Raw genomic sequence first — 13,392 nt, 5'->3', positions numbered from 1 at the left:
CTTTTTCCCAGGGTGGAAGAGTCAGTTACTAGGGGACATAGGTTTAAGGTGAGAGGGGCAAAGTTTAGAGGGGATGTGTGAGGCAAGTTCTTTACACAGAGGGTGGTGAATGCCTGGAACTTGCTGTCGGGGGAGGTGGTGGAAGCAGGTACGATAGCGACATTTAAGAGGCATCTTGACAAATACATAAATAGGATGGGAATAGAGGGATACGCTCCCCGGAAGTGCACAAGGTTTTAGTTTAGGCAGGCATCAAGATCGGCGCAGGCTTGGAGGGCCGAATGGCCTGTTCCTGTTCTGTACTGTTCTTTGTTCTTTACACAGTAATTTGATTTTTAGTGCTTTTTATTTCCTTGGTTGGGTGTCTGTGAGAATTCTTTAATGTGATTAGACAGCTTGATGACTGGACAGCTTGATGACATCACTGCAGCTCAACACTGTGAATCCCCATTAAACTGCAGTACAATCAGTTGTACATCGAGAGAGGTAAAGTTCTCACCACAGAGATTGCTAGATCTCTTAGTGAGGCGTTCTTCGAGGTCAGCAACAAGCTGACAAGTTTTTAATAAAAATATACTTACTTTCTTTTGACAGCCTTAAAATAATTTTGAAGGATTCTATTTTTATCATGTTTTATTTTTGAGTTTTGCTTGCCATGTAATCCTCCTTATAGTACTTCTCATCTTTCTTCAGCTCCAAAAGCTGCCCCCCTGAAATCTTTTTAAGCTAAGTCTTTATTACAATATGAAACCTCAATATACAATGATAAATAGTTCTTTGATGAAGTCACGGAGAAGTTTGATGTAAGTAATGTGGTTGATGTGTATATAGAATTTGTAAAGGAGTTTAATAAAATACCACAGAATAGACCTGTTAGCAAAACTGAAGCCCAAGGGATTAAAGAAACAGTGACAATGTAGTTATGGAATTTGCTAAGAGACTGGAGGGAAGCATACTGTGGTGTTCCCAGGGGTCAGTATTAGGACCATTGCTCTTTTTGATATATACTATTGACCTGGACTTGTGTATACAGGGCATAATTTCTAAATTTGCAGATGACACGACACTCAGAAATGTAGTAAACAGTGTGAAGGATCATAACAAACTTCAGGAGGACATAAACCGATAAAATGGACAGGTACATGACATATACAATTTAACACAGAAAAGTGTGAAGTGATGCATTTTGGCAGGAAGAATGAGGAGAAACAAAAAGATACAATTTTAAATATGGTGCAGGAACAGGGAGGCCCTGGGCTGTGCGTACACAGATGTTTGAAGGCTGTTAAAAAGTCCTTTGCTTTATAAACATGGGCATAGAGTGCAAAAAAGTTATGCTAAACCTTTACTTCTATAAATTTATTGTACTCCTTATACTTCCATCCTTCTCTGTTGGATTGCTCCAGTGTTTTCGGGGGAGAGATTTTCCTCTTTGTATTAGTTTTGATAAAAAGTAGTGATGTATCAAACCCGTAGTAAGCTGTAATGGACTTTTCCTTTGTTTCTATCCCAACTCTGGGTCTTGTTCCAATCTCCTTGTTTGTTAAAAACTGTTAAGGCCATGTTAAAGCCGGTTATGAGAAACCCGTTGGGTTGGGGTTTGAGAGAGGAGGGGGAACCAAATAAAATGAGACTGATTATTCAACTCAAACTCAGAAGTGGCATCAGTTGAATTAGGGCAAGATTTCAAAATATCACTGCTGACAGATTTTTCATCTTACAATATGGGCACAACTTTAAGTTGATTTTTCTTAGTGAGGCGGAGTAGGAGGAGAGGGCAACCCAGGAATACAGAATGGATAGGAGACACCACACTCAGAATGCCAGCCGTTGATCTACTGCATCAGAGTCAGCAAAACTTCTGTTGGATCTCTGTCTGGCTCATCACAGTAGAACTATGACTATTGCATAACTGGAGTGTGCTTTGGCTGATCAAACAATTCCTTTCTTTTTGTATGAACATGTGAAAAATGATGGACATAAAAAGATGTACTGGTCTATCCAGCCTGTCCCATACAGTTGTAATGCCTTATGCTTTACAATGCATGTACTCCCTACCCGCTTTTTGCCACTTTTTTTACGCTGCTTTTCAAGAAAGGAAGTACAGTGAAAACAGGGAACTACAGGCCAGTTAGCCTAGCATCAGTCATTGGGAAGATACTGAAAACTATTATTAAAGAAGTCTAAACATGCAGTTGGCAAAGCATAGTATGATTAGAACAAGTCAGCATGGTTTTACTAAATGCTATTTGACAAATTTATTTGAGTTTTTTGAGGATGTAACTAGTAGGGTAGATAAAGGGGAACCAGTAGATGTAGAATACCTGGATTTTCAAAAGGCATTCGATAAGGTGCCACGTAAAAGATTAATAGGTAAGATAAGGGCTCATGGTGTTAGGGGTAATATATTAGTGTGGATAGAGGATTGGTTAATAGACAGGAAGCAGAGAGTGGGCATAAATGGGGCATTTTCAAGTTGGCAGGCAGTGAATAGTGGGGTGCCACAAGGATCAGTGCTGGGGCTTCTGCTATTTACACTCTATATTAATGAGTTGGATGAAGAGACAGAGAGTCATGTATCTAAGTTTGCTGGTGATACAAAGCTCAGTGGAAAGGTAAACTACAGGGAGTATGTTGAGAGGCTGCAAAGAGATATAGACAGGTTAAGTGAGTGGGCAACAAAATGGCAAATGGAGTATAATGTAGGGAAGTGTGAAGTTGTTCACTTTGGTCATAAAAATAGAAAAGCAGAATATTTTTTAAAAGGTGTGAAACTGGTAAATGTTGATGTTCAGAGACACTTGAGGGTACTCGTACAAGGAACACACAAAGTTAACATGCAGGTGCAGTAGGCTATTAGGAAGGCAAATGGCATGTTAACCTTTATTGCAAGGGAATTGGAGTACAGGTATAAAGAAGTCTTACTAAAATTGTACAGGGCTTTGGTGAGACCGCACCTGGAATACTGTGTGCAGTTTTGGTCCCACATTTAAGAAAGGATATAGACTCTGGAACAGTTCCAACATATTGGAGGGTAGCTAATGTAACCCTACTATTTAAAAAAGGAGGCAGAGAGAAAACAGGGAATTATAGACCTGTTAGCCTGACACCAGTAGTTGGGAAAATGCTAGAGTCCATTATAAAAGATCTAATAGCAGAGCACTTGGAAAATAATGACATGATCGGACAAAGCCAAAATGGATTTACAAAAGGGAAATTCATGCTTGACAAATCTACTGGAATTTTTTGAGGATGTAACTAGTAGAATAGATAAGGGAGAACCAGTGGATGTGATGTATTTAGACTTTCAGAAGGCTTTCGATAAGTCCGACATAAGAGATTAGCATGCAAAATTAAAGCACATGGGATTGGGGGTAAAGTACTGACATGGATAGAGAACTAGTCGGCAGACAGGAAACATAGAGTAGGAATAAACAGGTGTTTTTGCGAGTGGCAGGCAGTGACTAGTGGGGTACAGCAGGGATCAGTGCTTGGGCCCCAGCTATTCACAATATATATTAATGATATAGATGAGGGAATTAAATGTAATATATCCAAGTTTGCAGGTGACACAAAGCTGGGTGGGAGTATGAGCTGTGAGGAGGATGCAGAGAAGCTCCAGTGTGATTTGGACAAGTTGAGTGAGTGGTGTAATGCGTGGCAGATGCAGTATAATGTGGATAAATGTGAGGTTATCCACTTTGGTGGCAAAAACAGAAAGGCAGATTATCTGAACGGTGATAGATTGGGAAAGGGGGAGGTGCAGCAAGACCTGGGTGTCCTTGTGCACCAGTCGCTGAAAGTAAGCATGCAGGCGCAGCAGGCAGTTAAGAAGGCAAATGGTATGTTGGCCTTCATAGCGAGAGGATTCAAGTACAGGAGCAAGGATGTCTTGCTGCAATTATACAAGGCCTTGGTGAGACCACATCTGGAGTATTGTGTGCAGTTTTGGTCTGCTTATCTGAGGAAGGATGTTCTTGTTATGGAGGGAGTGCAGCAAAGGTTCACCAGACTGATTCCTGGGATGGCAGGACTGAATTATCAAGAGAGATTGGGTTGATTAGGTTTGTATTCACTAGAGTTTAGAAGAATGAGAGGGGATCTCATAGAAACCTACAAAGTTCTAACAGGACTGGACCGACTAGATGCAGGGTGGATGTTCCCGATGACGGGGGAGTCAGGACCAGGGGTCACAAACTAAGGATAAGGGGTAAGTCATTTAGGACTGAGATGAGAAGGAATTTCTTCACCCAAAGAGTGGTGAACCTGTGGAATTCTCTACCACAGAAAGCAGTTGAGGCCAAGTCATTAAATATATTCAAGAAAGAGTTAGATATAGTTCTTACGGCTAAAGGAATCAAAGGATACGGGGAGAAAGTGGGAACAGGGTACTGAGTTTGGACGATCAGCCATGATCGTATTGAATGGCCGAGCAGGCTTGAAGGGCCGAATGGCCTACTCCTGCTCCTATTTTCTATGTTTCTGTGATATACTTGCACTGGAAGCAGTGCAGCGAAGATTTACTACATTAATCCCTGGGATGAGGGGGTTGTCTTATGATGAGATGCTGAGTAAATTGGGCCTATATTCTCTGGAGTTTAGAAGAATGAGAGGCAATCTAATTGAGACAGACAGAATTCTGAAAGGGCGTGATAGGGTAGAAGCTGAGAGATTGTTCCTACTGGTCAGGGAATCTAGAACATGGGACACAGTCTCAGGATAAGGGACAATCATTCAGGACTGAGATGAGGAGAAATTACTTCACTCAAAGGGTTGTGAATCTTTGGAATTCTCTATCCCAGTTGGGTTGTGGATGCTCCATCATTGAATACATTTAAGGCTGGGCTAGATAGATTTTTGGTCTCGCCAGGGATCAAGGGATATGGGGAGTGAGCAGGAAAGTGGAACTGAAGCCCAAGATCAGCCATGATCATATTGAATGGCGGAGCAAGCTTGTTGGGCCATATGGTCTACTTCTGCTCCTAGTTCTTGTGTGTTCTTGTGTACCTGACCCTGAGAGGCAAAATACCAAATCAATTTGGTGGTGGGGTTGGGTGTTGAGTGGGGAATGCAATCCATAAGGATTTACATAGTATAAGTTAGTGAAATGGGCATTATCAATTTACAATGAGTCAATATTCTAAAGCTTTGACAGCTGGATTAACAAAATGTTCATTCATACATTTACATTGGGCTGGATTTTATAGACGCCTCAACGTTGGGATCTGTGGTGGCAGGTGAGCATGAAGATTGCCCCGGATGAGGCCCGCCACAGAACTCGAAGTCGGAAGGGCCCATCCTGATATTGCCGGTGGTGGCGAGGCCTTGTGTTGCCCCCCACCCGGCGAAGGGACCGTTATTTAAATATTCAAATTCATTAACTTACCTGAGTTAATGACATTCCCATTGCCTCCTGAGGTGCCGAAGTGCCGCCACAATCTTCATCCTGGCGGCTGGCACTACCACGCCTTCAAATCCACGTCTGGGGAAATGAGGCACAACACCTGTGGGGAGGGGAGAGGAGGTAAGTTTCTCAGTGCGGGAGTGAGGGAGTGGGGTCAAACTATTCTGATTGGTGGGAAGGGGTAAAGTTAAAAGTTTGTGAACTTTGGGGAGGAAAGGTCAGGTACACAAGGTATTATTTGGGGGGGGGAAGAGGGCAAGGAATGAGTGTATTGTTACTAGGGAGGGGGTGGTGGGAGAGGGGCTGGAAACATGTATGTAACTTTTTAAAATCAGTTTTATTACACTTTCCCTTTAAATATTTAAATTAAATGTCAGGGCTAGAAGCTCTTTAAAAATGGAACCGGAGCCTATGCAGAGGCGCTGGATGTTGTTGCTGGGGATGGCTCACCCGCCCCCTCCACGTCACTGGAGGGGTTGGGGAGTGCGGGGCGGTGGCTCACCCCGGCCATGTAAATGATCGGCCGCATATAATATTGCGGCGGCTCCGCGGAGTAAAATCCGCATGTGCGGGCGGACATCTTTTACGGCTGCTGCCGTAATCGGTGACGGCAACATAAAATTCAGCCCATTAAATTGGCTTATTAGCAGCTCAGGAAGTGTGAAAGGAGCATTTGTACAGCTGTAACATCACTGGCAAGTATTGTTCCACCTAACATTCACATTGCATGAAAATACTTGTGGTAAAATGACACAGAGCCACCATTTTCTTTGGAGGTGTTGATTGAGGAAGTAATGTTGGCCACCAGGGGAATTTTCTGATTTTCTTCAAATAGTGCCTGAAGTCTTTAGTGTCCATGGCAGACTAGGCATCAGTTTAACGCTTCATCCAAAAGACAACACTTCTGACATAGAAGTACAAAGTATATTACAATGTATTTACTGAACAGAAACAAGGCATTTGGCCTAACAGGTCCAGACCAGTGTTTATGCGACACACGAGCCTCCCCCCCACCCCTCTTCATCTAACCTTGTTAATCTATCCTTCTTTCTTCCCACATGTGCTTATCTAGCTTCCCCATAAATGTATCTATGCTATTTGCCTCAACTAATCCCTGCAGTAGTAAGTTCCACATTCGAATCAGTCTCTGGGTAAATAGTTTCTGCTGAATTCCTTTTTGGATTTATTAGTGATTATCTTATATTGATGGTTCCTACCTTTGGTCATGCTCACAAGTGGAAACATCTACCCTATGAAACACTTTAATGATAGTGAAGACCACTATCAGGTCACCCTTTTGTCTCTCTTTTCGAGCCAAAAGAAGCCCAGCTTGTTCATTCTTTCCTGACTGGTATCACCTCTCAGTTCTGGTATCGTTTTAGTAAATCATTTTTGCATTTTCTCCGGTGCTTCTATATCTTCTTTATAATATGGAGACCAGAATTGTTTGCAGTACTCAAAGTGTGGACTGTTCTTTGTTCTTTGTTTGTTCTATACAAGTTTCACATAACTTCTCAGTTTTTAAATTCTATCCTTCTATAAATGAACCCCAGCACTTTGCTTTTCTACAGACTTATTAACTTGTGCTGCTATTTTTAGATTTGTGTATTTGTACCTCAGATCTTTCTGTTCCTCGAGCCCATTTTGGCATTTATTTTCCAAGGGGTATGTGGCCTCTTTACTCTTCCCACCAAAATCTATTGCTTTGCACTTACCTACAATAAAGTTAATTTGCCAATTACATGCCCATTCTGCAAGTTTATTAATGTCTTCTGTATTTTGCCACAGTCCTCCCCTGTATTAACTACAATGCACAATTTTCTGTCATCACCAAATTTTGAAATTATGCTTCTGATTCCCCTACATCCTCACTAATGTATTGTAGTGTCAGCCAAGATTATGTGCCCGTGTACAGGAGTGGGCTTGAAACTATAGGGCGGCACAGTGGCGCAGTGGTTAGCACTGCAGCCTCACAGCTCCAGGGGCCCGGGTTCGATTCTGGGTACTGCCTGTGTGGAGTTTGCAAGTTCTCCCTGTGTCTGCGTGGGTTTTCTCCGGGTGCTCCGGTTTCCTCCCACAAGCCAAAAGACTTGCAGGTTGATAGGTAAATTGGCCATTATAAATTGTCACTAGTATAGGTAGGTGGTAGGGAAATATAGGGACAGGTGGGGATGTTTGGTAGGAATATGGGATTAGTGTAGGATTAGTATAAATGGGTGGTTGATGGTCGGCACAGACTTGGTGGGCCGAAGGGCCTGTTTCAGTGCTGTATCTCTAATCTAATCTAATAATCTTTAAGAGTGCTACTACAAATCTAAAGATATATTATTCACTTTTTCTAGTTATTTAGTATTGATACTGTTTTTCCTTATTATCTTCTAGTTGAATCAATGGTTGGTCCACTAGCCAGAGATGTGGATAGCTTGGCATTGTGCATGAAAGCTCTGTTATGTGAAGACATGTTCAAGTTGGATCCCACAGTGCCACCTATTCCATTCAATGATGAGGTAACTTACATAACAACTGCTTGCATTTATATTGCACCTTTCGGGTATCAAATGTTCCAAAGCACTTCACATGTGAGAAATAGATTTTGAGAAGGAATAGATTCAAGAGACATAATAGATTGAACAGAGATGGCTGAAAGCATGGCTGAAGTTGTAGGTTTGAAGGGGGCTTTTGAAATTGGGGAGAGAGCTTGCTAGGCAGAGGGCTTAAAGAGGGAATTTCTGAGGGTTCATCCAAGATGGCTGAAAACTGTGCCACTTGTTGTGCTGCAGAGGAAGTGAAGTACACAAGATGCTAGTCACAAGACCAAAGGACATAGGCTAGGATGTAGGGCTAGAGGAAATTGCAGAAGTGAAGGGGATTTGTGACAAAGATGAAGATTTTGATTTCGATGCCTTAGGGAATTGGAAGCCAGTGGAGATTGATGAAGACAGGGCTAATTAGAGAATGGGACTTATAAGGGATAGCATGCAATCAATGAGCTTTGGATGAGTGGGAGTTTACGTAGAGTGGAGCTCAGCAGTCTGTCAAGAAGGACATTGACGAACTTGAGCCTGAAGGTAACAGTTGCATGACTAAAAGTTTAAGTAGGGTTGAAGGTAAGGTAAGGATTAAGGCAGGTAATATTGTGGAAGTAAGTAGGATACGTTGAACCTTTGAAGTTCAGTTCAGAGTTAAACCAGACATTAAAATTGTGTGTCATTAGGTTCAGCCTGAGCAAGCAGCCAAAGAGGGAAATGGAGTTAGAGAAAGGTTACTAAAATTGCAGGGCTCTGTCATGTTTGTCCCAGTTATCCATGGGCAAGCGAGTGCCTCGTTTGATGCACCGATGCAAAGTTGTGCGGCTTATGTTACAGAATTCTGCAATAGCAGTGTGGAGCAGATTATCCGTCTGTTGTAGAACATGCTCAATATTCATTCCATAGAGATAAATGAAGATGAAATCAGGTATTTCTTGTAACTCCCAAGATTTCTAATTGTGAAGAATATGAGACTGCTTGAGTTGTGCACCTATCATAACCTCTGCATCACCAACTCGTTCTTTCATACTAAACCCAGTCACCAGGTTTCTTTGAGGCACCCAAGATCACGTCGTTGACACCAGCTGGACCTCATCATCACAAGGCGAGCCTCTTTAAATAGTGTTCAAATCACACGCAGCTTCCACAGTGTGGACTGCGACACCAACCACTCCCTGGAGTGCAGCAAGGTTAGACTCAAACCAAAGAAGCTGCATCACTCCAAGCAGAAGGGCCGTGCATCAACACTAGCAGAATTTCTTATCCACAGCTGTTACATAAGTTTCTAAATTCACTTGAAAAAGCCTTCAAAACACTCCTACAGGGGATACAGAGACCAAGTGGGCCCACATCAGAGATGCCATCTATGACTCGGCAATGACCACCTATGGCAAATGTGAGAAGCAAGAGCTGGAACCTGTCATAGCCGCTAAGCGCATTGCACTGCTGAACTAGAAGAAAGCCCCCAGTGAGTTAACATCCGCAGCACGTAAAGTAGCCAGAAGCGCTGCACAAAGAACAGCCAGGTGCTGCACAAATGACTACTGGCAACACCTATGCAGTCATATTCAGCTGGCCTCTGACACCGAAAACATCAGAGGAATTAAGAGAGCTTTTGGGTCAACCATCAAGAAGATCGCCCCCCTCAAATCTAAATCAGGGGACACAATCACTGACCAACGCAAGCAAATGGACCGCTGTGTGGAGCACAACCTAGAACTGTACTCCAGGGAAAATGTTGTCACTGAGACTGCCCTCAATGCAGCCCAGTCTCTGCCAGTCATGGATGAGCTGGACGTACAGCCAACAAAATTAGAACTCAGTGATGCTATTGATTCTCTAGCCAGCGGAAAAGCCCCTGGGAAGGACGGCATTACCCCTGAAATCATCAAGAGTGCCAAGCCTGCTATACTTTCAGCACTCTATGAACTGCTTTGCCTGTGCTGGACGAGGGAGCAGTACCACAGGACATGCGCGGTGCCAATATCATCACCCTCTATAAGAACAAGGGTGACCGCGGTGACTGCACCAACTACCGTGGAATCTCCCTGCTCAGCATAGTGGGGAAAGTCTTCACTCGAGTCGCTTTAAACAGGCTCCAGAAGCTGGCTGAGCATGTCTACCCTGAGGCACAGTGTGGCTTTCGAGCAGAGAGATCCACCATTGACATGCTGTTCTCCCTTCGCCAGCTACAGGAGAAATGTCATGAACAACAGATGCCCCTCTACGTTGCTTTCATAAATCTCACCAAAGCCTTTGATCCCTCGTCAGCAAACGTGGTTTCTTCAGACTACTAGCAAAGATCGGATGGCCACCAAAGCTACTAAGTATCATCACATCATTCCATAACAATATGAAAGGCATAATTCAGCATCGCGGCACCTCATCAGACCCCTTTCCTATCCTGAGTGGCATGAAACAGGGCTATGTTCTCGCACCTACAATGTTTTGGATCTTCTTCTCCCTGCTGCTCTCACATGCGTTCATGTCTTCAGAAGAAGGAATTTACCTCCACACAAGATCAGGTGGCAGGTTTTTCAACCTTGCCCATCTAAGAGCAAAGTCCAAAGTACAGAAAGGCCTCATCAGGGAAGTCTTCTTTGCTGACAATGCTGCATTAACATCTCACACTGAAGAGTGTCTGCAGAGATTCATCGACAGGATTGCGGCTGCCTGCAACGAATTTGGTCTAACCATCAGCCTCAAGAAAACGAACATCATGGGACAGGACGTCAGAAATGCTCCATCCATCAATATTGATGACCACGCTCTGAAAGTGTTTCAAGAGTTCACCTACCTGGGCTCAACTATCACCAGTAACCTGTCTCTCGAAGCAGAAATCAACAAGCACATGGGAAAGGTTTCCACTGCTCTGTCCAGACTGGCCAAGAGAGTGTGGGAAAATGGCGCACTGACATGGAACACAAAAGTCCGAGTGTATCAAGCCTGTGTCCTCAGTACCTTGCTGTACGGCAGCGAGGTCTGGACAACGTATGTCAGCCAAGAGTGACGTCTCAATTCATTCCATCTTCGCTGCCTCCGGAGCATCCTTGGTATTAGGTGGCAGGACCGCATCACCAACACAGTAGTCCTCGATGCGGCCAACATCCCTAGCATATACACCCTACTGAGCCAGCAGCACTCGAAATGGCTTGGCCATGTGAGCCGCATGGAAGATGGCAGGATCCCCAAGGACATATTGTACAGCGAGCTCGTCACTGGTAACAGACCCACCGGCCGTCCATGTCTCCGCTTTAAAGATGTCTGCAAACGCAACATGAAGTCCTGTGACATTGGTCACAAGTCGTGGGAGTCAGTTGCCAGTGAACGCCAGAGCTGGCGGGCAGCCATAAAGACGGGGCTAAAGTGTGGCGAGTCAAAGAGACTTAGCTGTTGGCAGGAAAAAAGACAGAAGCGCAAGGGGAGAGCCAACTGTGTAACAGCCCTGACAACCAATTTTATCTGCAGCACCTGTGGAAGAGTCTGTCACTCTAGAATTGGCCTTTATAGCCACTCCAAGCGCTGCTTCACAAACCACTGACCACCTCTCGGCGCTTACCCATTGTCTCTCGAGACAAGGAGGCCAAAGAAAAGGGCGGCACAGTGGCGCAGTGGTTAGCACTGCAGCCTCATAGCTCCAGCGACCCGGGTTCAATTCTGGGTACTGCCTGTGTGGAGTTTGCAAGTTCTCCCTGTGTCTGCGTGGGTTTCCTCCGGGTGCTCCGGTTTCCTCCCACAGCCAAAAAGACCTGCAGGTTGATAGGTGAATTGGCCATTATAAATTGTCACTCAAATAGGTAGGTGGTAGGGGAATATAGGGACAGGTGAGGATGTGGTAGGAATATGGGATTAGTGTGGGATTAGTATAAATGGGTGGTTAATGGTCGGCACAGACTCGGTGGGCCGAAGGGCCTGTTTCAGTGCTGTATCTCTAAATCTAAATCTAAAAAATCATGACTCAGCATGGTGAGACTTGGAGATTCCTTTGAGCACTCTCAAATCCACCAATGACGAACTGCAACTCCTCACTTTCTGCGTTTAAAATCCCAATTGTAACCCTGCATCGGCCAACAGGAATGGAGTGGAGGACTGGTAGAGGAGTTCGCAGTGCATTCTCAATGTGCTATTGCCATTTTAACTGTGCAGCTTTGAGAGTCACCCAAGACACCTGCCAGAGACCGAGGCTGGGTGTGCCCTCATGAATACATGTAAATCAGGGTCTGATGATCAATTAGGACCCCAACACATTTTAACTATGAATTACAAAGTCCCTTCCATTGCAACTTCAGTTCTCCTTGGCGATATCGCTGCTGAGAAGAGCCTGGGGGGAAAGAGAAAAAGGACAAGTAATTGGATGCCACTGAGAATCTGGACATTAGAATGTGACAGTGTTCAGAATATATCTTGAGATTATGAAGTTTACTGAATATTTGCTCAGGTGAATGAAAGGTTACTTGTAATATGCAGACATCCTGTTCAGAGAAGTTGCTAGCCTCATGGCTCTGCCTGGACCATTAATCTCCAGGACTTCCTGCTCTACTTGGGTGAGGACTATAATGTTGGCTACTTCTCCCTCCCATCTTGATCCTCCCCCTCGCATTCTGCTCTGCCTTGGTCTACAGAAGGAGAGGATGAAAGTTAGTGAGTAGCTATTGAAAAGGTAAGAGGAGATGTTCAAGACTTATCCATATCATGCATCTGTTGAGAAGTGAAGAAGAAACAAGGTAGAGTGAGGATGGGGAGGTGATGAATGCAAAGCCAAGTGTGTGGAATGTAAATTGAGGAAGGAGTGCTGGGAGAGTTTCTGGTTTTGCAAGTACTAGGATGTGAGAAGAGAATGGTGTTAGTGTGTGATGTGAAGAGAGAAAAGCGAGAGATTAGTGTGTTTGGAATGAGAAAGAGTGGTGTTGTAGTGTGCCCTTGTGATTGTAGTCTGCAGAATGTGATGGGAGGGAGGGAATTGTTGAGAATACTATGAAGGGAATAAAAAGTCTATGGGCATGTGTTGTTGAGAGAGATGAAGAGCTCACCTCACCCTTGTTGCTCTCATGAGGTCATTGAACCTTCTGTTACAATGAAGCCAGGTCCTGTGGGTGATTCTGGACATTCTGACCTTGTCAGCGATCTCTGTCCAGTCCTGTATAAATGTACCTGCCCTAACCTACTCCTCCAGGAGAGAGGCATCAGAAAATTCTTGACTTATCTCGGCTATCAGAATTGTTTCCAACACTGTTGAAAGTAACTTCAAAGTAGGGAATGCAAACCTCACTTTAAGAGGTGTATTCCCATTTTTAATAGGCCTGAGGAAGCCCACTGGAAAATGTGCACGTGATGTGGGTGTATTACCCGACTTGATTGAGTGGGAAGTTCATTGATTACCTTGAAATAAGGACCAGCAGTCATGTTTTCTGCCTGCCCAATTTTGCTCCAAGTTAAAATCAGAGCTTGATCATTTGGCAA

At 44.0% G+C, this 13,392-nt stretch overlaps 1 protein-coding gene across 1 annotated transcript in view; it reads left to right on the top strand.

Moving 5' to 3' along the window:
- The window catches only part of LOC137373190 (fatty-acid amide hydrolase 1-like), a 95,636-nt gene that overhangs the window by 20,949 nt on the left and 61,295 nt on the right, over positions 1-13,392 (top strand). The window contains exon 7 of the mRNA XM_068038047.1: positions 7,787-7,911. Within this exon, the coding sequence (XP_067894148.1) occupies positions 7,787-7,911 (125 nt within the window). The remainder of the gene's footprint in view (positions 1-7,786; positions 7,912-13,392) is intronic.

The sequence above is a fragment of the Heterodontus francisci genome, chromosome 8 (assembly GCF_036365525.1).
Source record: "Heterodontus francisci isolate sHetFra1 chromosome 8, sHetFra1.hap1, whole genome shotgun sequence".
NCBI lineage: Eukaryota > Metazoa > Chordata > Chondrichthyes > Heterodontiformes > Heterodontidae > Heterodontus > Heterodontus francisci.
The sequence above is the reverse complement of the archived record's forward strand: the minus strand, read 5'-3'. Positions and strand labels throughout refer to the sequence as shown.